This window comes from Ooceraea biroi, chromosome 8 (assembly GCF_003672135.1).
Source record: "Ooceraea biroi isolate clonal line C1 chromosome 8, Obir_v5.4, whole genome shotgun sequence".
In the NCBI taxonomy this organism is placed as follows: domain Eukaryota; kingdom Metazoa; phylum Arthropoda; class Insecta; order Hymenoptera; family Formicidae; genus Ooceraea; species Ooceraea biroi.
The window spans coordinates 193,897-218,120 of NC_039513.1; the positions used below are offsets into that span (position 1 = coordinate 193,897).

The 24,224-nt window shown below is 37.5% G+C and overlaps 2 protein-coding genes and 1 long non-coding RNA gene across 4 annotated transcripts; all 3 read left to right on the forward strand.

The window, feature by feature from the left end:
- The first annotated feature begins 8,761 nt into the window (after nucleotides 1-8,761).
- LOC113561372 lies at nucleotides 8,762-10,411 on the forward strand. The gene has a single exon (XM_026971808.1). The coding sequence runs from the start codon at nucleotides 9,486-9,488 to the stop codon at nucleotides 10,077-10,079; it is 594 nt and encodes a 197-aa protein (XP_026827609.1). The 5' UTR covers nucleotides 8,762-9,485; the 3' UTR covers nucleotides 10,080-10,411.
- Nucleotides 10,412-10,556: 145 nt separating this feature from the next.
- On the forward strand, nucleotides 10,557-11,893 carry LOC105280633 (transcription factor Adf-1-like). 2 transcript variants are annotated; one of them, XM_011341299.3, is made up of 4 exons: nucleotides 10,557-10,755; nucleotides 10,845-10,931; nucleotides 11,091-11,239; nucleotides 11,351-11,893. In XM_011341299.3, exons 1-3 carry the CDS (start codon nucleotides 10,587-10,589, stop codon nucleotides 11,135-11,137), a joined length of 303 nt encoding a protein of 100 aa, XP_011339601.1. In that variant the 5' UTR covers nucleotides 10,557-10,586; the 3' UTR covers nucleotides 11,138-11,239; nucleotides 11,351-11,893. The 2 variants fall into 2 exon arrangements, with proteins under 2 accessions (XP_011339601.1, XP_011339600.1); XM_011341298.3 differs by lacking the exon at nucleotides 11,351-11,893 and having other exon boundaries at nucleotides 10,845-11,216.
- Nucleotides 11,894-13,375: 1,482 nt separating this feature from the next.
- On the forward strand, nucleotides 13,376-18,318 carry LOC113562417. The gene is made up of 2 exons (XR_003406901.1): nucleotides 13,376-13,604; nucleotides 13,964-18,318. It is a non-coding gene; the product is annotated as an uncharacterized LOC113562417 (long non-coding RNA).
- Nucleotides 18,319-24,224: the final 5,906 nt, after the last annotated feature.

Genomic DNA, 24,224 nt, shown 5'->3' on the forward strand with positions numbered 1-24,224 from the left:
CATTTCAAGGAAATAATCAAGTTACATTTAAGAAATTAGTCACGTTTTTTAAAAACGATGAACATCTGCGTTCGATGACATCCGACATTCACATCGGAATCATATTATATTCTCCTTTGAACTTTTCTTTGAAACATTGTTTTCTACAATCAAAAATAAAAAAGGTTTTTGGAAAGAGGGTAAATTAAAATGAGACACCATAATAATATACAGAGTGTTTCATTTTAATTTCCCCAGACAAATCTTTTAAAAAATATGGAAGATACGAAAAAACGTTTCAAACAAAAGTTGCATGGATTCGAGGGCAAGATGATGATATTATCAATTTAATTGTAGATGGCGCCACTTTAGAGATTTTATCATGGCGGTCATTTTTTAAAATGAAAGTTGATTTGTTTCTCAAAATAAAAGTTGTAGCTGAGAATGAGGCGAATACAATGGTTTTTTGTTTTTTGCATTTGGATCATTTTTTAGTGAGTTACAGTGTTCCAAAGTATAATATTTTATAATTTAAGTAAAAAGCTTCCACCCCCATACACTGTGCGTATTTTGTGACTCCAAACCACCCTCCACCTCTGTGTGTATGTACGCGCGCGCGTGTGCGTCTGCGTGTATGTGTTCCTATCCGTTATCCTGTCCTGGACTGATTCTGTTTGATAGTCAACCAGCTCCAGACTGATTGACACGCATTTTGCCGTGCTTATCTTTACCGAGGATGAACGACGTGCACGTGACGAGGCTTTCATCAAGTTTTAGGGTGCTTGATTTACGTGAATCCTTTTACCTCTCACAATTCGGGGTGCTTGATTAGCGTGAGTCCCCTTGCCTCTCATTTTTTATAAACATATTACAAAAGATGTTCAAAGACGTTTCCATCTTCTTGAACACATAACTGCGATTCTTTGCTCACAACGGCTAAGAGTTTCAAGAGACATGGTTGCGTCTCGCGCCAAGTATATGCGCAGCGAGACCGACCGTGTACTGTTACGCGACGCGACGTTTTCAGAGACGTTTAGATTATCGGATCTCAGTAACGGCTGATCCGATCAACTTCTAAGTAGGCTCAATGGATAGCTTGGGGTCGAATTATGTAATAAAAGTGTTTTCATTTTTCTTCTACGTGCCCTACGAGCGGAGATATGGCGATGCAAAGTCTGAATTGGCAAATTTTCGCTTAAGAAACGTCGTTATTATCGTCGTTTGTACAGTTCGTTCTTTTCAACGAGATGGCAGCAGCTAATATCGGTTTTCTCGCGTGCGCCAGATAGCATGTACACTAAGGTGCATTAATTCGCGTGGTAGCGAATATATATATTTATTAATATTAATATATATATTAATATTATACATATATATATATATTATATATACGTATATATTATAATATTATATACATATAATATATATGTATATATATAATATTATTATATATAGTAATATTAATAAATATATTATATAGATAATTTTAAATCGCCAGTAAGTTATTGAAATTGCTAATGCTTGATGTTATTATTTTTATTCGATCAATCCTGGCATTATTTGAAAATGTCCGAACATCGACATTGTGCCAGGATTGATCGAATAAAAATAATAACATCAAACATTAGCAATTTTAATAAATATATATTCGCTACCACGCGAATCAATGCACCTTAGTGTACATATACCGACCGGCGGAGATGCTGTTGGTATATCGTGCGACTCACACATAACAATCATATGTAGAGGCTCTACATTAGAAAACTTATCGACCCGACCGTCATGTGTAAGTCACATGGATATACGGACAGCATCTCCGCTGGTCGGTGTACGACAAGTGTACGACGCGATGTAGTGCAAGAAGTTGGAGTGAAAAAAGATATATTTGCGAGAGAACGAGTGAGTGAAAGAGCGAGAGAGCGAGAGGGCGAGTGAGTGAGAGTGAGAGGGCGAGTGAGTGAGAGTGAGAGGGCGAGTGAGTGAGAGTGAGAGGGCGAGTGAGTGAGAGAGCGAGAGGACAAGTGAGCGAGAGGGCGAGAGGACAAGTGAGCGAGAGGGCGAGTGAGTGAGAGTGAGAGGGCGAGTGAGTGAGAGAGCGAGAGGACAAGTGAGCGAGAGGGCGAGTGAGTGAGAGAGCGAGAGGGCGAGTGAGTGAGAGAGCGAGAGGACGAGTGAGCGAGAGGACGAGTGAGTGAGAGAGCGAGAGAGAGAGAGAGAGAGGGCGAGAGAGCGAGAGGGCGAGAGGGCGAGTGAGAGAGAGAGAGAGAGGGCGAGAGAGCGAGAGGGCGAGTGAGTGAGAGGGCGAGTGAGAGAGAGTGAACGAGAGGGCGAGTGAGCGAGAGGACGAGTGAGCGAGAGGACGAGAGGGCGAGTGAGTGAGAGAGCAAAATTCACTTGTATGTCACCAATTCTGAATTCATTTTCAGATACAAAAAGAATTCTTACAATTTTTTGAATTCTTTTTGTATCTAAAAATAAACTCAAAATTGATGACATGACAAATGAATTCTTTTTGAACTCTCTGTGCTATCTGGTAACTTTTATTTTTTAACTTACTTCAGGAGCTTAATAGTTTCATTTTGAAACGAAATATTCTTCTCTTCAGTGTTGGTAAATGATATATTAGATCTAATTCTTGCAGATTCTATAAATGAAATTATATTCTTGATTAATACGTTTTTTAATACATTTAATACATATTTGAACCTCAAAGAATTTCTTCCATAATCATGTATATTGTGTATTATATTTTTACCTGATTGTTGTGGAATGTTAACAAGAATTATTTCTTGTCCATCAGCAACTTTATTTGTATTTTCATTAGAAATTATTACTGGAATATCAATTATGTTTTGTACATTGCCTATTTCAATATCATTATTATTCCAATTACTAATGTTCCAACTGTTAAAATTGTTATTTGTTTGTATTATTTCTCGCAAAACACTATCATTAGTGTAGCAGATATTAAGAAGGTTCGGGTGCTTCATCGGGGGGAGTAGTGAGACGCGGTAGGATTCTATGCTGACTTGGCAACAGTGTATTAGCGTTCACCGCAAAATTCAAGCGTTAACCACAAAAATGACAGATAAACAATCGATCTCTACTATACTCGATTGCGCTGTTGCCACATTTGTTAATTTCCAATTTCTCAGCAGACGAAAAATCAGGCAATTTCATTTTTAATAATTAATTTCTCTACGAAATATGGAATACTCTACCTCCTTTTTTCTCTCATTTATTTGTAAATTATTAAGGTAAATGTGTACATTGTTTTTTTCTTTGTCATTTGCATTTTTTCTTGCATTATTTAATTCTGAAGTTGTGTACTATGTCATTACCCATAAAAACCTATGAAAAAAGGAAAATCTTTTGAGTCGATTTTTTTCAAAACGAGGCCATGACAAATTCCAAAAAAAATCACATAATTCTATTTTGCATTGCAGAACAATATATTACAATTTCATGAGGTTGGCTGCATTTTTTTGAAGCACCTGAACCTCCTTAAATTGATATAATCTCGAGGTATTATATGTAGATGGCGTAGTTGTAAAGCGACCGTGAATGTGTGGCGGCCCTGTTTTTTAAGCCGCTCTTAGTTCTTGTGTTTTTATCGTTGTGTAGCTTTAATATAGTACGCACGTACATTGTAACTCTTCTTTGCCTTTTGTACCACTGTTAATACAGAATATAATAAAGTTTTATCCAACATAAGATTATGGGCCCAGGCACTCCATGAGAACAGAGAAGGTGTTCGTGTATAGTGCGACGCATTGCAGTCTAGAAACGGCTGACGCAACTAAGGTTAGTTGCACGCGATCGCGGAAAAAGCGTGTACCGTGTGACGCTACGAAAGTGTGGCAAAAAGGACATTCACGAGCGTGAGTGTGACTGCGTGAGAGTGCGTAAAAGGTGCACGGCATAGCTTGAAAAGTTAGTGAGAGCTTGAAATCGTGCACGCGTACAAATATGGCGGAAGTCAGCGGTCTTCCTGCCATTACCAAGCTCAAGGGTAGAGAGAACTACATTACCTGGAAAATTGCGATGGAAAATCTTTTACAATTGGACGGGCTATGGAAGGCAGTTCTAGGAATTAAAACAAATGAAGACAAGCGAGCTAAGACAAAAGCGAAGATAATTCTGAGTGTAAATGAAGCGCTCTATGTCCACGTGGCAGGATCTTCAATGGCGCAAGAAGCTTGGACCAATTTAGAGAAAGCTTTCCAGGATAAAGGACTAACGCTAAAGGTTGGCCTTTTATGAAAAATTACGACGACCAGGATGGAAAATTGTGATTTTATGGAACAGTACATCAATGAAATCATGTCCGCCGCACATCAATTAACGGGCATAGGTTTCGAAATTAACCAAGAATGGCTAGGTACAGCGCTATTGGCCGACTTGCCTGAACGTTTCCAGCCAATGATAATGGCCTTAGAGAGCTCTGGTATGCCAATCACCGGAACTCTATCAAAATGAAATTGTTGCAAGAAACGAACCGTGTGCAAGCAGCTCACGGTCGGCAAGTGACAATTCAGCGTTTCATGCAAAAAGACAATCGAAGAGGAATAAATCAGCGCAGAAGCCTAAAAATGGGTGAAATGCTGGTCCTGTAACAAAAGTGGACATTTTGCTAGTGACTGCGAAGAAACGAAGAAAGTTGAAAAGGACAAACGGCGAGCGGATCGCGGAAGAAAAAAGAGTGAAGGAGCTCGAAAGTCGCCTTTCTGGCGAGCAAACACTCCAGTACACAATCAGCGAGATGGATAATCGACTCGGCGGCATCCGCACATATGTCGCACAACAAAGACTTGTTGAACTCTTTCGTTGAGATAGGCGAGTCAAAGGTCGTTGTAGCGGACAATAATAAGTTGAAGGTGAGAGGAAAAGGAACGGCGGACATACCAATAGAAGTGAACGGCACGCATTGCTGTTGCAGAAGAAGTACTTTATGTGCCGGAACTGAGCGTGAATTTATTATCCGTGCGAAAATTAACCGAAAAAGATTTAGTGGTAAAATTCAATAAACATGTTTGTACAATAACGGACAAATCGGGTAATCTCGTAGCGTTAGCAAAACCAGTGAACGGTATTTACGAGTTGTCACAGTCAGTTAATGCGGTATATAGTTGCAAAAGCGTGAAGAGCACAATTGAATGGCACAGGCGTTTGGGCCATTTGAGCAAATCCAGTATGAAGTCATTATTAAGGGACAAGCATGCTGTCGGCCTTCAATTTGATGATCCGGAAGATAGACCTTGTGAAATCTGCGTCAAAGGCAAGCAGGCGAGGCAGCCCTTCGTGACGAAGGATCGCGGAGAGAGAAGAGCTACAAGACGATTGCAGCTAGTTCATATGGATATCTGCGGGCCAATGGAGACGACATCCATAGGTGGAGCGAAATATTTCATCTTGTTTATCGATGATCATACGAGGAAGTTAAGTATTTATTTTTTGAAACATAAAAATGAAGCTCTCGATGCTTTCAAGAAATATAAATCGTATGTTGAAAAGCAAACAGGTCAAGAAATTATAGCCATCCGATCGGATAATGGAAAGGAGTTTGTAAATCAAGAATTTAGGAAATTCATCGAAGAACAAGGAATTCGGCATCAGCTGTCAGTTCCTTACACACCGCAACAAAACGGTTTAGCGGAAAGAAGCAACCGTACAGTTGTTGAAAAGGCGCGGTGTTTATTGCTGGATGCTGGACTTCCCAAACAATTTTGGGCTGAGGCTTGTTCCACGGCGGTCTACTTAACTAATCGTTCGCCAGCAAAAGCGCTACAAGACAGAACGCCTTACGAAGTATGGAGCCGAAATAAACCAGACTTGGGACATTAAGAGTTTTCGGATGTCAAGCATTAGCCTACATCCCGAAAGAACAACGCCGAAAATGGGATCAGAAATCTAGAAATTGTATTTTTCTGGGTTACCTGGAACATACGAAGGGATATCGTCTTTACGATGCAAGCAGTAAAAAGGTATTTAAAAGTCGAGATGTTGTATTCTATGAGTCAGACAGTCAAGCTTCTAGAGTACCATCTTCGACGCAAGTCTGTAACAATCAACTAGAATCCAATAAAGGACAGGATTATGAAGAAGCTGAATCAGATGCTGAGAGCTACACAAGCGCAGCAGAGAGTACTGACGTCACTACAGACGACGAAGCGGAAGAGGATAACGAAGATCCTGGCGTAGAAGAAACGAATGATGATAGAGAACAACTGGAAGCAAAATCACAATCAGTTCGCCGCAGTGTTCGTACACCAAAACCAAAGAAATTCCCGGATTACGTGTCGTATAATGTGAGTGACGAGCCAAGAGCCGAACCGATGCATTTAAAGGAAGCCTTGGATTCTTCGGATAAAGAAGAGTGGCTCGAAGCGATGAGAAACGAAATGCAAGCATTGGAAGAAAATCGGACCTGGGAATTATGTGATCTGCCGAAAGGAAAGAAGGCGCTAAAATCAAAATGGGTGTTTAAACGAAAATACAATCCGGACAACGACACACCAAGGTACAAAGTAAGGTTAGTAGCCAAAGGATTTGAGCAAGTTCCGGGAATTGATTATGATCAAACGTATTGTCCACTCATAAGGTTAATACACTTAGATATCTGTTTGCAATAGCAGCCAAGCATGATTATGACATAGACCATCTTAATGTCGCACAGCATTCCTCAATGGAGACTTAGAGGAAGAAATTTATATGCAGCAACCGGAAGAATTCGTTAAAAAGGGGCAAGAGAAGAAAGTTTACAAACTCAGAAAGGCTATTTATGGACTGAAACAAGGGGCTTACGCTTAAAATAAAAAGCTAGATGAGGCTCTACGGAAATTAAATTTCACACGTTCCAAGATAGATCACAGTTTATATTATAAAAAGCTTGAAGATGGCAGCGTAGCATTTTTGGGAGTGTACGTGGATGATTTTTTATTATTTACCAATGATAAAAAATTAAAACAATGGATCATCGAAAAACTGGAAGAAAGATTCCGCATACGAAACTTGGGACCCGTTAAGAAGATCTTAGGGATAGAAGTTTGTCGCAACCGAACAGCGAACGAAATAACTTTAAATCAAAAGGATTACATTGATGAACTGCTGCGACGATACCGAATGGAAGACTGCAACCCAGTGGGGACTCCATTAGATGTTAATCAAACATTGACGAAGGATATGGCACCGCAGAATCAGTTTGAAGAGAAAGATATGAAGAACGTTCCGTATTGAGAAGTGTTAGGAAGCATTATGTACGCATATCAATGTATTCGACCAGATTTAGGTTGTGCAATTACTGTCCTCAGTGCCTTCACTGAAAAACCCGGAAAAGCACACTGGAACGCGTTAAAACATGTGCTGAGATATCTAAAAGGAACTAAAGACTTGTGTTTAAAATTTGAGGGTTCAGAGGTAGCTGAATTAGTAGGTTACTGCGATGCCAATTGGGCAGGAGACGTGGATACCCGACGCTCCACTAGTGGGTACGTGTTCTTACTAGGAAAAAGCGCAGTATCCTGGTGCAGCAAGAAGCAACAGACGGTAGCATTGTCGACTGCGGAATCAGAGTGTATTGCAATGACGTTGGCAAGTCAAGAACTTTTATGGCTGAAAGAACTTTTAAAAGATATTATGAGTCAAGTAGTGCGTGAACCGATACGATTATATTCTGACAGTCAAAGCGCGATAAAATTAGTAAAGTCGAACAATTTTAACGCGAGAACCAAAGTCGTGTGAACCTAGCGCCCAACTTTAACAAATAAAAAAATCGATTATATCATAGGTTTGTACTTCGTTTGTACCCGTTTGTATCTCCCTTCAAATCGTTTGTACCTCAAGGGTTATCAAATTAGGGGGGGAGGAAAAATAAGCCAGCGCCCAACTTTACGATATTTGAAAACGGCCAACGGTATTCGAAAGAGCATCGTTTGTACCCGTTTGTACCTCCCTTCAAATCGTTTGTACCTCAAAGGAACCGGAAGTACAGACTTTTAAAAATTTTAAAAATACGTTCAAGAAGTATCTTCGTCAATATTTGAGATATCGAAAAACGGTCAACGGTATTCGAAAGAGCATCGTTTGTACCTGTTTGTACCTCCTTTGAAATCGTTTGTACCTCAAGGGTTATCAAGTTAGAGGGGGAGGAAAAATAAGCCAGCGCCCAACTTTAAGATATTTGAAAACGGACAACGGCATTCGAAAGAGCATTGTTTGTACCCGTTTGTACCTCCTTTGAAATCGTACTTCAAAGGGACCTCTACAAATAACAAAGTTACGTATTAACAATTTCGGAAACTTTGAAACTGCTGTACTTCCGGTTCCTTTGAGGTACAAACGATTTCAAAGGAGGTACATACGAGTACAAACGATGCTCTTTCGAATGCCGTTGGCCGTTTTTCGATATCTCAAAAATTGACGAAGATACCTCTTGGACGTAATTTTTAAAAAGCCTGTACTTCCGGTTCCTTTGAGGTACAAACGATTTGAAGGGAAGTACAAACGGGTATAAACGATGCTCTTTCGAATGCCGTTGGCCGTTTTCAAATATCTTAAAGTTGGGCGCTGTCTTATTTTTCCTCCCCCCTAACTTGTTAACCCTTGAGATACAAACGATTTGAAGGGAAGTACAAACGGGTACAAACGAAGTACAAACCTATGATATAATCGATTTTTTTATTTGTTAAAGTTGGGCGCTAGGTTCACACGACTGTGATGGAGAAAGATTTTTCTTTACGATCCTACATTATTAATTCCGGTACGCCGCAGCCGGTTTATCGCGAGAATTGATCGTGGAGATAATCCAAGCGTCTCATGCTGCCCCGCCGATATTTTATTCCTATTTTACTATTTTTCTCACCGTTTCTGCATTTTTTTTCTTAAAAACCTCGTGACCTGAACACGCTAGGACAGGATCAAACCTGTTCTGGAGCGCGTTTATTTTCCGGCGATTATTTATTACTTAGAAATATTTTCAACTGCTTTATATTATTTGTCTTCCGAATAAATAATCATTTAAGAATCTTGAATTAGCTAACACCCGCTTAGCGGAAATTTTAATCCGGTATTCTCAACCGATTCATCCTTCACGCTATATAACTTTTATAAAAACGAATTTCCGTTCAATCTTTTAAACGTTTTAAATCGCTTCGCGCGTGGGAAAAATTTAGTCGGATCAGGAAGTTTCCAATTTTACAATTACGCACGCAAGTGAATTTTCCGGGGATGACGCGAACAAAACTATATAAACGAAACGCTGCAACGGCATTCTACGGAGACAAATTCATTGCAGTTTCGCTGTTCGACTGAACGGCTTCGTGAACGCGTGGTGTTCTTCAGAGTTTTCGGCAAAGTTGATGCTGTTCATCCGCGCCATATTACAATATTACGGTGAAGTGAGAAGACATGGCTGAGCAGCAGTCTGGTAATAAACCCTCGAAATGGCCGTACACTCACGATGTTCCTGATAAGGAACACGGCATCGAGGGAAAAACGAGCGAAATCACATGCTGCTAACGACATCATACGGACTCAACAATTCACATACGAAGAGAATACACGTGGGGCTGCAGACAACGAGTGACGGAGTCTTCGTTCCAGTAGTCAAATTAAACGGCAATTACGCGGAGGGAATTCATTTCGATGCGGAGTCATGGCTACGATTTCAAAAGAGCATGAAGCTCATGAAGGAATATTTAGGCTCTCATAACAGATCTAGGCCCGACCCTATCAGCATCGATAATATTTCCACCAGTTTTACCACGAGCTACGGAGCCCGGTCCATACTAGTGGCGTACAAAGAAAACGAAGCTCATACCACGGGGAATACCCATGCTGAGGAGGAGACTGCTTTAACGCCTGCGTCAAAGAAACGAAAACCCTATGGTATATGTATAGTGATGCAACAAACTACTTTTATCGGTCTGGAAAATATTGTAAAATGTATCGATGCGCAGTTAAAACGTTTGCAATCCTTGGCAAAAAGCGTCAACGAATGCGCTCGATATCTAATCAAGGAGATTGAATTAAATCTCCCCTCGGGTTACATAGATCGTGACATTGTAAAACTAACGCTAAAGCCTCGTCTACAATGGTCGTAGCAGCAAGGTTGTAAATGGTTGTAAGACCGTAAGACGTGATGATAAATGTATTTTTGGTGCAGTAGGTTGTAAGTAAGGTTGTAAGTAAGACAATTCATTTCAAGCTCGCTACAGAGACTGTAGAAATAGAGCTGTAAGACTGCAAAAACGAGAAACCCTATATACAGAGTCTCTAGCAAACACGCATTTGTAATCTAACCTAAAATGTATTTCCGGTGAAGTAGGTTGTAATAAGGTTGTATAGTGAAATGAATATTTTTCATTTCTTGCGTTCTACATCTTACATCAGACCAATCGGAACAAAGCAATATAAGTACGAACTCAGTCACAAGCGTTCCATTCGTTATTTCCCACAGCCAATCAAATTAAATACATTAGATACGTACTGGCGGTAAAAATATCCGAACGCTAACCTTCATATTGTGATGTGCAATAGGTACATACACATGTTGTGTATAATTTGTTTATTTTGCTAAGATAAACTTGTTAATTCTTTCTGAATTCACAATGTCGGGAGAAGACGAATTTGAAGATGAGTTAGATGATAAAGAACTTATCAGCTGCGTCAAAGCCAATCCGTTGTTATATGATAAATCAGAAAAATTCTATAGTAATAGTGAAGTGAAAAGACTGATTTGGGAGGATATTGGCAATAATTTGACCAACAAAAAAACAGGTACGTACGTATTAAAATAAAGATATTTGTAAAAGTCAATCAATCAATCAATCAAATTATTTATACTAAATGAGTAATTATATACACAGGTGCTGAAACTGAACATCGATTTTATCAGTTGCGACAGCGATTTGGCAGAGAAAGAAGGAAATGTATTCAATCTCAGCCTCGATCAGGTGCTGGAGCTGGCCAACTAACATATACATCGCAATGGAATCTTTACAATAACCTAATGTTTTTGACTGATATAATAAAACGTCGAAAATGCGTGCCAATTTTTTCTATACTAATTTACTCATAATACTACTAATCTTTTGTATAATTACTTTTTTTAGGACTATTTCAAATTATAAAAGAAAAGAATCAACTTCAAAAGCAATAGTACAAGTAAACTTGCCAACCCCCAATCTGCCTTCAAATTCGATATCAAATGCCTCATCTGCATCAAACTTGTGGAACGAAGACTTGATTACTATTTCATGTGGTAAATATTGCTGTTTTTTGTAATTTTTAATTTTGATGTGGAAGAGGTTTTAAATGGTTTAAGAATTGTTTTGTTCTTCAATGTCTTATTTAGTATTTCGTGGTATTTCAGATGATGTTAATGAAAGTTCAAACACGGTTGAGCCCTTACCATCTGTGCAACCTTCTACATCATCGCTACCACGAAGTTCATCATTTTCAGCACCTGAAGATAGTGGAATATCTATTGTAGAAGAAATGCAACAAGCTATTAATACCAGTAAACATTGCGTTCCACAGTCAGATCTGTTTGCCAAACGAAAAAAGCAGAAATTCGATGTTTTTAGTAACACTATGTTGGAACAATCGAAAAATTTAAATGTGTTGGAACAAAAAGTAGGGGATGCACTTACTTCATCTCCATCTGTATCTAATATTGATGTTACAGAACCTTTTAATTCATTTCGTCCCGATGTGAAAACTATGCTAACTTCTTTAGGTTTTGCTTTGCAAAAAATTCCCGAGTCGAAACATTTGGATATCCTAATTAGTCTCATGCAGTTAGTAAAACAATATATTGAAGATGATATAACGAAGTAATGAGTTCAAACAAAGACTTTTGCGTAAGATATTTGTTTGTTAAAAGTAAAAGTTTTACATTATTATTACGTAAAATTTATTTTTTTTCGTTTCTTATTTTCAAAGTATATAATATTAATTAATATACTATTAATATATACGTCAAAGTACTTAAGTAAAAGAATACTAAATACTTGATTAAACCTTATACTTGATTAATACTTGACTAAAACTTACAACTGCTTTTAGTACAAAGTAATTTTAAGAGTTGCAGTAAATTATACAGCGTTACATTTTTATACATATATTTTTTTAGTTCCTTTATATTTAGGGTGCGTTCAGGATGACGCTAATAGCGCTATTTAGCGCTACTAATCTATAATATAATTTATGTCACACTACATATAGAGGTTTAGTGCTAAATAGCACTAATAGCGTCATCCTGGACGCACCCTTAATAACTTATAAAGTATTTTCGTTAACAAATGTTTGTGTGAGGAAATTACAAGAGCTTTCTTTCTAAAACTTGTTTTATTACGAGGTATTATAGGTTTTTATTTCTTAGTTACACAACAATTACTGATCAACCAAAATTTGCGTTCTATATGCTAGAAAATTTTTTTCTACTTAAATGTATGAAATGTCTGTGATAAACATACATTATTAATAAATAAAGAGAGAGAGAGAGAGAGAGAAGCCTGTTTTAAAGAAAAATATCTTATTTTCACTTACTATTTACATATATTACGTACAATATTACGCGTGTATATCCTATTATTATATGTATATCCTATTATTATATATTAAATACATATATTCTATATTATGTTATCATACGTAGCTTATTATATATAATTAATTATTTAACGTAAGTTTTCATAGTAACTGTTATAATTTATAATGCGTGAGGAGTAACGTAAATCAGTGAGATCAAGTGACGCAAATCGCATCAATTTACTTATTCAGGAATAAATTTACCTCTTCTTCTTTTTAGGGAGACAATATGATTCTTCAACGAAGAAACAAGATATTAATGAATATCTATTACCAAAACGCTTTAGACATATCAGAAAATAATCAATTCGAAATTTCTTCAAAGGAAAAGTTGACCTCATATCCGAAATAATTAAAATACATACATGAGTATAATTTGTTCCGGAACAACGAGTTTCTATTTTACTCGTTTTTCTAAGAAAAAGACAAATAAGTATCGCATTCGTACAGAAATGAACGTATTAATGAATAACTATCGCGCAGATGGCCGAGTATACGAAAGACAATCAATCGGGAGTTTATTTCACGCATGAAAACTAATCTTATTTAAGACCATAAATCTTTGTGCTCGGATTATTAAGACCCTTCTTCCTTCTTATTAAGGAAGATTATGTAATTCAACAATGAAGAAACAAGTTAATTACAAAATGTGTGTCGAAGATACTTTGCTTATATAAAAAAAACAGGCTTCAGGGATTTCTGGAAAAGAAAATTAAAATTAATTCGTCCGCTTTCCGCGTTAAGGGGTTACATACCTCCAGAATTTTCACAAAATCGATTTTTTTACTGATTTTCATTCTTTATACTTCTAAAAATATAATAAAAAAAGAATTAGTGAAAAATTCCAATCCAAACGAAGATATAACAATAAATATGACCGCGCGTCAGGAGGCGGGCCGCGGCGCGCAGCTGCTGCGTGCGGCGCAGGCTACCAAAGAAGCTCGAACAGCCCATAGATTACAGAAAACTGTACAAAATATACAAATTATCGAGAAGGAAGGCACGCAATATGAAGCTGGAATGGGAGATTAAGCGTAAGTTCACTACAAAAATTAATATTTACACGATTTTTACTTCTCAAACTTTAAACGCGTTTTTCTCGAAACCAGTTTTTTTGACACGGTTGACACGATAACTCGAAGAGTTTTCAATATTTCTTAAAATTTTTTGTTCTCAAATCTTTGTAATCGTTTTGTCTATAGTCTGTCGAGCCATTTTTTTGCAATTTTGTTTAATACAAATTTTATAAACAATTAAAGACCGAAATTTTTCATGAAAACATGAAGTTCAACTTTAACATGGCATAAATTGTTAATTTTTTTAAATTAAAAAATCTGGCTCGACAGACTATAACTACAACATTACTCTACAAGAAATTTCTTGTATTTTTTAGATCCATCAATGTTACAAGGAGATATCATGCCGACTCTGAGGGGACATTTTTTCAGCAGTGGTCCAATTAATGCCACAAAACTTCATTTTATTAATATTCAAAACTTTATTATTAATTATTTTTTACACTTAAAGGACCAGTAAATCATATGCAATTCATATTTTACTTTATTATTTCAGATATACCCCCTAAAAAAATTCTCCAAACACATCAATTTTTCGCTGCTATAGAGGTATGTAACTCCTTAAAACATCTGAATCAAGGATTTGCGCGAATCCTTATAGTAAATCTCACACATCTCGTCGTCCTTATCATCTGACTCACTAGCAATGCGTGCAATGACCAACAAGATAATCGATATGAATTGACGTGCTTGTGGTCAATGTTGGAGTTCCGAGACAAAGGAATAAAAAAAGTTCACCGAGACAAAGAAATAAAAAAATATTAAGCAGGTGGGTTAGCGTTGCATGTAAATACTCTTTCGAATTGCCATGGTGCTTGAGCACTTCCAATAGGCGATACAAAATAGTCCTTTAAATAATTACGTAAGCCCACAGAAACAGATCCAGCTCTATCAGGTCCTACTCTTGATAACTCTCTAAAGTATTCTGCAAATCCTACAGTATGCCATCGGTTTTCATGATGTCTTCCTTCATCATTTTCTACATCAAGCCATTCAGGTCGAGAATATTGGCTATTATCATTAGCATTCATGGCAAAATTATGTAAACACACAAGTGCTTTACAAATCTTTTCTGCATTTTGTACCGAGCAACACATCCTTTTATGTAGGATCCTCCAACGAGAAGTAAGAATACCAAAAGTATTCTCTACACAATCGTGCTCGACTTAATCGATAGTTAAATACACGTTCCTCATCTGTCATTCTGCTAACTCTCCTTGAAAAAGGACGCATTAAATACGGTTTTAGAGGAAATGCTTCGTCAGCCACTATGACAAAAGGAAATGGAATATCTCTTCCTGGTAAAGGCATGGGTTCTGGCAAATCTGCTGCATTACTTTCTAAATCAGCAGCCAAATTCGTTTGGCTCCATATGCCACCATCACTTATTGAACCTACAAATCATACTTCTTATTAAGTAGGACTGCATACAATAATATTTCATAAATTTATAAATAAAACATATTTACCAAATTGACCAATATCAACCTATTTGAATTTATAGTTAGCGTCGCACAGTGCTAAAAGAACTATACTAAAGTATCCTTTATAATTAAAAAAGTGAGATCCTGAACATGGCGGTGCTTGTATTTCTATATGGCGCCCGTCAAGTGCTCCTACGCAATTTTGAAATTGCCACTTAAACAAGAAGTCTTCACTTTTCTTTTTCCATTCATCAGCACTCAATGTAGGCAAAACAACAGGTTGTAGAGCTAGCCATATAGCATGGCACACTTCTGGTATAATTTTGTGTACTGTTGATTTTCCCACACGATACTCCAAATGTTTGGACATCACGCTATCACCTTGGGCAAGATATCTACAACAGGAAAAGAACAATTATAAAATGTGAAATAAGACAAGATAGCACTATCACAATTGTAGCTACTCACGTCAGGGTTATAGCCAGTCTTGTATCTGGTGACAAAGATTTTCGATTACTGCGTTTTCTGAGATATGGGGTTACTGCCTTCAATAAAATTTTGTACTGTTCCGGGCAAAGCCGCGTGTACATAAAAAATTCTTCGTGATCATTTGATCTGATTTCACGAAATAGATTACACAGGAAACCTTGTTGTTTCCTTTTATTGATTGGTCTCACCCACCAACGTCTAATTTTCACATTCTGCCGATAATTTATAATTTGAAGCGCAACGTTTTGATGCCATAATAACATTAAAAAAGTCATAAGGCCTAATAATTTCTGTAAATCCATTTTTGAGCGGGCACATATATCACTGATTACACAACAAAGCACACACTCCACATTTTCTTTCTTCATTGGTCTGCCTTACATCTTACGTTACTGCCATTGTAGACAAATGGTTTTAAGAATAAAAACTTTACAACCTACAACTAAATAATTACGACAATATCGAGCGTAATGTACGTACACAAATTAACGACTTAACCTTTCTTGATATGTATTTTAACATAATAGTTTTAGAATTAACTGCGTTGCGCTTCAACGAAATCCTACGTATAATTTTGTCAAATCGCGGGATGTAACTTTACAATACAAATTACTTTAACTATGATTTTCACAATATCCATATTCACACGACCCTGCGAATTGTATTTTCCTATGGAGAATTCACAGCGAATAAATGCGAAAAATTCCTCATACTGTGACATTCAAGCCTGTACTTTTAATAATAATAATAATAATTAAAATGTAAGAACAATATCGCTATTTTATTCTACTTTATAGAAATATGTAATACATGTTATAAGCGTATCATCTAATAAACTTCTTTGTATCCACGACGCCTTTCTTACTTCTTCGCTGCATTCTCACGCCTACCTCCCACCGAGCCGCGATAATAAATCTTTTTCCTATACACCCGCAAATTGACAATAAACGGGACGTGACCGTAGCTGTTTCTTCTTCCACCCCCGCGCCCAAAACTAACCCCGACACAAACCCGTCATTTTGTCGGCCCCTGGCCCCAAAAGGCCCACGCTAAAATGACCCTTTTTAACCAATCCGATCGCGTGGCAGTTACGGGAGCAACTAATCAGATCGCGCGGCTGTTACGGAGGCAGCCAATCAGATCGCGTGGCAGTTACGGGAGCAACCAATCAGAACGCACCACTCGCCCTAGGCCACGCCCACTGTCTGTGACGTCATTTGTTTTGATGCCCCATACGCTCCCATATACTACTACGGGACATTGCCCTGAACGATTAAGAGAACTTATACCACAAGACAAACAAGTGCATATTTTAACAATACCAAAAAAACGACTGCTTTTGTACAACCTTTAGACGTTTTCGGTTTTAGAATCTGGAAAACTTTTGTTCGAAGTTTTTCTGATAGTGTTATTTCACATAATTATGATGTAAATTTACATTTACGTAATAACATGATAAAATTACAGTCTTTGACACATAATCAGCTTTCTTCTCCAAGATTCCGAAAATTTAAATATAGTTGGTACAAAAGTGGCTATTTGTCACCACGGCCTGAAAGGTTTAAGAATCCAATTAATTATTGATATTTCAAAGAAGAAGAACGTATACCAAGATGTAGTATTTGTGGTAAAATGGCTTTTATACGTTGTGCATGATGCAAAAATTATTATTGTTTTGAACACTTTTTTGAACAATATCATTATTGTAACAACTATAACGAATAAATATTTAATTTCTAATTCTCTATTGTAATAACACGATATGTATGGAAAGTAGCGTAAGCAATTGTTATATAGTAAACAGATTCTGAATGAGTTATAAAATAGATCAAAATAGATTAAAATAGATTAGTTATAAAAAAGATCGTATAATAAAATATGTATAAAGATAACAATATTGACAGTGCACTATTGTCTTATATATGAAATTTTTATGCTGGATAGTTAAAGAGACCAAGGTAATAAAGAAATGTAAGTAGCATGTAATTCCTACTGCATAATTAATTAGAGTATTCTATACATATTTCTTTCAATATAGTAGTCTTTTGTAGTGTGTTTGTTTCTATTTAAATATATGATGATCTAATCAATGAGACGTATAAACCAATGAAATTATACAGGGTGAGCCATTTTAAACAGTCCAGTTGAATATGTCGAAAACCGAGTCCGATAGAACAAAATGTTTTAGATGAAATTTATAGGGTTCTGAAGGGGTCAAAAGGTGGTGACATTGTGATTTTACTAAGGTCATTTTTCGAGGACATATGAAGGTCAACTTTGGTTTTTTAAATGAAAACTAGTATTTTTTATTACATATTTGAAAAGATTATCGAATTTTGCATAAGAAATATTTATGACTTGTGTGAACTATGTCTAACAGTTTAGCAGTTATTCAGGCATGATGAATTTTTTCCCTTAAATTCTACCACAAATAACGCGGGCGCGGATGTTTGTGTTTATCCATTCTTAACGATACCCAGGATCAACGACGAGGACGTGATGGATATTTAATCCCATTGGGGTGCTTGATCACCGTGAGTCCCCTTGCCTCTCACGATTAGATATGGAACTAACTGTTCAATAGATGTTCAAAAACATCTCCTCTTCTCGCACATAGATTAACTCGCATTTTAAAACTATCAATAGTGCGCAATAAGACTTCACGTGAAATGTTATAGCAAACAGTACGTATTCTGTTTTTCATGTCATTTCTCGTGGTTGCTGGTCGAGCATAAACTTCAACTTTTAATGAAGCCCCATAAAAAAATCAGGAGACGTTAAATCTGGCGATCGTGGTGGCCATTATATCGGTCCATTTCGACCTATTCATTGATTGGAAAATGCATGATTTAAATATGCACGTACTTGATGTGCATAATGTGGTGGCGCGCCATCGTGCTGATACCAGAGTCGTTGTCTGGTATCTAAATCAACATTTTCCAATAAAATGGGTAATTCGTTTCGTAGAAAATGGAGATATACCTCAGAATTTAACGTTCCTTCAAAATAATAAAGTCCTATAAGGTAGCCATTCACAATTCCGCACCAAACATTTAAGCGCCACTGATGTTGAAAATCTATCCGTCTATACCAATGCGGATTGCCACCGACCAATAATGACAATTGTGACGATTTAATTGGCCTGTACTGTGAAAAGTAGCCTCGTCACTAAATAAAACAAAATTAAAAAATTCTCATCCACTCTTAACATTCGTTGCGCCCATTCGCAAAAGTTCAATCTACGACGCGTATCAAGCTGGGTTACTTCCTGAGTGAGTGTTATATGGTAGGGATGAAAGATATGATTATTCAAAATTCTCCTAATCGTACTATACGAAATACTAATAGTCCTTTCAATTTCTCTCACGCTTATATGAGGATTAATGGCGATCATTCCTAAAATAGCGAGAACTCGAGGACTGTCGTCATTACGTGGATCTCTGCGTAATCGATTTCTTCTAGCAACACGTTTACGTTCCCTCATTTCCATTGCTCGGATAACTGAATGCGGTGAATAGTGACATCGTTCCGGAAATCTGTCGGTATAAACGAGAAGCCATCCTGTAATTTTTATGGCATTCTCCAAGAATGAGAAATATGTCGACTATTTCATTCCTTGAATAATCCGGCATTGTACGTTAATAAGTAAACGTAAGATACCAATAAACTAAAACTAAATTATATAATAATTTTTGACAAAACGCGAGATGTATGTACAAGCATATAAGTGTATAAATAAAGTGAAGGTTCTACAGAGTGTGTGGAATATGTGGTGAATCGTCGATGAATAACATTTGGATATAAGAGACAGGGATCAAAACTGGATATTGTCTATTTTGTGTGATTAAGGGAACAATCGTATCGGGTGGTACGTCTCTGATGGCGGTACTTAAGGAATCTAGGTCAATTGGGTCTGGTCCAAGGACATAAGCATAAGGGGGAAGGGGAAGAGTGAATAAGGGGAAACAGTCTAAGATGTTCTCGCGAATGGTTTCGAGGCCAGCTTCATAAAGTTCCCTTAATACATTTATGGAAGGAAAGGTTAAATTTTCTACGAGTATTTGGATGGGTGATTCGGGGGAAGGATAGAGATGTTGTTCGGAATCAGAAGGAAGCAGGTACTGGTCTAACTCATGTGAGGGGATGGGAGAATACCAGCCAGGGGACAATTCTGGAAGATCAGAGGTGTTGATTGGAGGTGAAGGTGGTTCGGGATAGGATGGATGTGTAACTCCGCACACGGTGCAGATGCTACAGGGGGAGGGTGGTGTGATGTTAACTGAAAAATTCTGCGTGTGGTTAGCCGGTACTGTTTCAGGGGAAGCTGCCCCTTCGTTGCTCAACAGTGGTTGGTGCAGGGAAGTCGACGTTGCGTCGCCGCGGTTTATATTCACCACTTAAAAGGGAAGAATGGAAATAAAAGTTTGTTTGCTATTATAAAACCTGAGGGTAGTAATCGGTGAAGAGGGAACCGTGGAGAGACTGAGGGTGGAAAAAGTAAAATCCGACTGCCGGTTTCGCTTACTTGGTCGCTGCAGGAACAATCTTCGGATGAGGTTTGAGAAGTCAGCTCTGCCCTGAGAGTCAACCCGTCCGGAGGATCCTCGGTTACGGAGACACTGACTCTAGATTTAGGTAATGGAGAGTTTGTCGCGGCTTTCCGAGGACGGAAGCGAAACTTGCGTATTAAAACGAGTGTACGTGGTGCTTGCTGAATCCAAAGAAGAGAAGAGACCTCCGGAGCGGATCACTCCCTTTATATAGGGCTTAAAACGCTTATGGTGGGATTATTCCGATTCTGAGAATTGGTTTTTTCATTAACTAGTTGTCGCTTTAATAATTATTACGGTATCGCCGGACAGTTTTATGATAATCATTTTCGGGAAACTAAGTGCGGCACTTGTGATAGACCACCCTCTGACTTCCCGAATATGACAATCCAGACGTTAATTACGTTAGTCTGGATTTATTTATTACGTTTAACTGGTTCATGTGTGGCCATGAGTGCTCTAATTCTTGATATTAAAGCTAGGCGAATAAATTATTGCCTTCCAACGGGTGACATTTTTCAAGTGCCGCCTCAATTTTTCCAGATCTGAGGCAGTCTTCGTTGCTAGATATGTTTCATCATTTAAGTGGTTCGGCTGGGTACAGGCGCCAAGTCTCTTGCCCCCCTTTCCTTCAAGAGGTTTCATTCTTCACCTTAAACATTTTTACTGTGGACACGTGGCCCCCCTGTACACCCGCCTCCGCACTTATCGCCGCGTGTGTAGAAATTCATTCATCTATTAGATTTCTTAGAAATAAGTTATTCCTTTTGGGAGCAAGGAACCGTGGAGTCTCTTGGACGTAACAATATGCATGATGCATAATGTACTGCATCTGTTTATTTTTGCGCTATTCATATCGCGCTGTCATTCTATTATTGCAGGTGATAATTTATTTTTTGCCTATTTGTGTTTTTGCTATGTACATTAACTATTATTATGTATAAAATGAATGAAACAATATGAAACAATTCTTTAGTTATTTAATTAGATTTATTACGAATACTCGTTTCTTCGTTATCTCCTACTGTGGAAAATCATAATGAAAAAAAGAGAGACTGTTGCCAAGTAATCAAGTAGCTAAGTAACGAGCCGATAAGATTGGTGCGGACAGCATACATATATAAGGGTGTCTCCAATTATTTCTGAAAAATATATTTTCGGAAGTTTATAACTTTGTTATATATGGTTGAATTTGGCGTAAAATAAGTTTTATTTTAATTGTAAAAAGATTTTAAACTTTCCAAATAAAGGGTGAGTGGTGGGGGTACTTTGAAAAATTTTAAATTTTTGGAAAATCTATATACACAGATATAAAGCGCTTTTGAAGCCATACAACTTTTATTCGAAACATTTTTTCGTATCTCTCATCCTTTCGACGATATTCACTTAGAAAGAAAAAAAACCGAAATTTTTCGAGAGGGTGTTTCCACCCCTAAAAGTGAATATTAGCCCCAACAGAAAATTGTTTCCTTATATTAGGTCCATCTACTCTATATTTATGTAAAGTTTCAGATTTTTTTTAATTTCGCAGTTGCCGATGTTCCCTTGTAAGTCATTGAATCGTGCTGTTAGACGTTTGATAGGATCTTTCACAAGTTTTTATACGTGGTTTGATCGTTAAGCAAATCGCTCATCTGATTATATACTGGATCTGTTCATTATTACAGTGACTTTTTCTTTATCAGCCTTCGTCACCATTATATCCAAATTGTTTTTTAAAAACTTTTTGCACGACTTAAATGACTCAGTGATAAATCTGTCAATGTAGCTAAAATGTTGTTTACATGTTAAAATGTTTTTCAATGAATTACTGTGTTACACGACTTGTTTTTGATTTCATGCGTTAATCTGAAATATTTATATTCAAAATTCTGTACTACAAAATACTGTAATTAGAAATGGAGAAACGTTGATTACGGATTAGTACAGGAAACCGACATTCTCAGGTCGTTACATAAACTATTTCTCTAATCATCCAGATAAGCATAAAATCAGTGTTGTAACGAGCCTTGTAGATAGAGCAATTTTACTTTCCAACCCTCGTTTTCATGTACATAATATTGAGATTGTTAGAAATATTCTGTTAAACAATTGCTATCCACGGACATTTATTGACAAACATATAAATAGGAGATTCAAAAAAATTAAACATAATGGCGTATCAGCGAACAATAATGACGACCCACATGGTGATAAGAATTTTATAACGATTCCGTACATAAAAAATTGGAGTGAAAAATTGAGATGGCAGTTGAACAGATTCGGTCTCAGTGTTGTTTACAACATACATAGAAAGTTGGACTGTATTATAAAGAGAGGGAAGGATGGCTTAGTTAACGCACAGAAAACTGTATTGTGTATAAAATTGACTGCGAAGACGGTATTGTGTATAAAATTGACTGCGAAGAATGTGACGTTTGTTACATCGGACAAACCAAGAGGCACCTAGAGGCAAGAGTAAAAGAACACATAAATGATATTAAAAAACACGAGAGCAATCATTCGGTAGTAAGTAAGCACAGGTCTTTTAATAGTCATGAGTTTGATTGGCACAATGCAAGGATTTTGCATCAGGAAAGTCATTGCAAAAAGAGGGAAATTGCCGAAATGTGCTATATTAAGCATCACAATAACACCATCAATCTACAAAAAGATACTGGTAGCTTACCTTGTATTTATGACTTTATTTTGAATCATATGTGACGATCGACTATTGATATTTTGCTTGAGTAATACAAAAGAGGTGTCTCAGTTGAGAACAGTATGTGTTGGAAGCTAGTTGTCAAAGTACCTCTACAATTCTTTTATTACTTTTGAATAATGTGTCAAATTAATTGTTTTCTGGCAGTAAGTTTCCTATGTTTTTATGTTTATGTTGAGGCGTTTATTAGAATTATTATAATATTGTACACATTTCCATTGTTTGTTTTTAGAAAACGATTTTCGCGCATTGATTGTCACTTGAAAAGGGCCGAAACCGTCGGTCGAAACGTCGTGACGTAATATTAGTGTATGGCCAGTTTGGTTGGTAATAAACAAGATTGTACAAAAAAAGATACTTTCATTTTAGGGGGTGATTTACCCCTTTATTTTGGTTTTTTCGAAAAAAGCAAAAACACGTAACTTTTATTTTTTTCACGCCCTTTATTTTGGTTTTTGTTTCATTAAAATCAGTTAATAATTTCTTCTGTTATATTAATAAAACTATAAAAATAAACTTTTTTGGGGGGTGTTTTACCCCTCGCAACAATGATGTATGGAAAGTCGAATATGTAAATTTCATTATTTAACTTAAAAAACAATTTGCAATTAGTTTCATGTTGATCGGTGTATTGCTTCTATGCGAAACACCATAATGACTCCTTAATACCCTCAACTATGGGGGTCGATTTCACCCCTTTAATGTTGACTGTTGCATATACTAAGCCGCGCTGGGATCAGGAAGAGAATTTACTGGATGCCGAGTGGATCAGGAACCTTAGGTTTATTGGATGCTCAGGCGAATAGAATAGGTGATGGTGAAGTCTTGAGGAAGGAGTCCGGAGAATCGGTCTGTAGAGATAATTGCCAATTCCACGGTTGAGGGAGACTGAAGTGCGGGTCCATAGGTCATTTCCAAATTTGAGGGAGGCTGGAGGGTGGATCCATTATTGATGCCTAGTCCGGGGAGCCGAGGGATGTAAAAACCACGCCGTAGAGGCATTCAGTAGCGGTCACGAGGACCGGGAACCTCACCGAGGAGGCGTAACAGCAGCGGTCACGAGGACCGGGAACCACGCCGGTCACTAGGACCGAGGAACGACGCCGGTCACTAGGATCGGGGAACGACGCCGTAAAGACGTACCAGCAGCGGTCACGAGGACCGGGAACCTGTGGGAGGCCGTAGAGGCGTCCCACAGGAACAGGAATAGGTTCGTTCAGGAGTTCAACAGAGCAGGAACAATCTTTGTCCAGGAGTATAACAGGACGGGAACAATCTTCGTCCAAGAAATGATGACGTCGATGATCTTGAATATCAGAGTCCAGGGCAGGAGTCGAGGATCGACTAGAGAGAAAAGGTCCCGGATCGGTGTTGCGGACGGATATTTGAAGGGCCTCTCGATGCTTTTCTCTAG

What these genes read in the sequence shown, in the direction of transcription:
- LOC105280633 (XM_011341298.3), top strand. Translation starts at nt 10,587, where the DNA reads ATGTCGGGAGAAGACGAATTTGAAGATGAGTTAGATGATAAAGAACTT. An exon ending in TTTGACCAACAAAAAAACAG is followed by an intron (nt 10,756 to 10,844) that starts GTACGTACGTAT and finishes TTATATACACAG; the next exon opens with GTGCTGAAACTGAACATCGA.
- LOC113561372 (XM_026971808.1), top strand. Translation starts at nt 9,486, where the DNA reads ATGCTGCTAACGACATCATACGGACTCAACAATTCACATACGAAGAGA.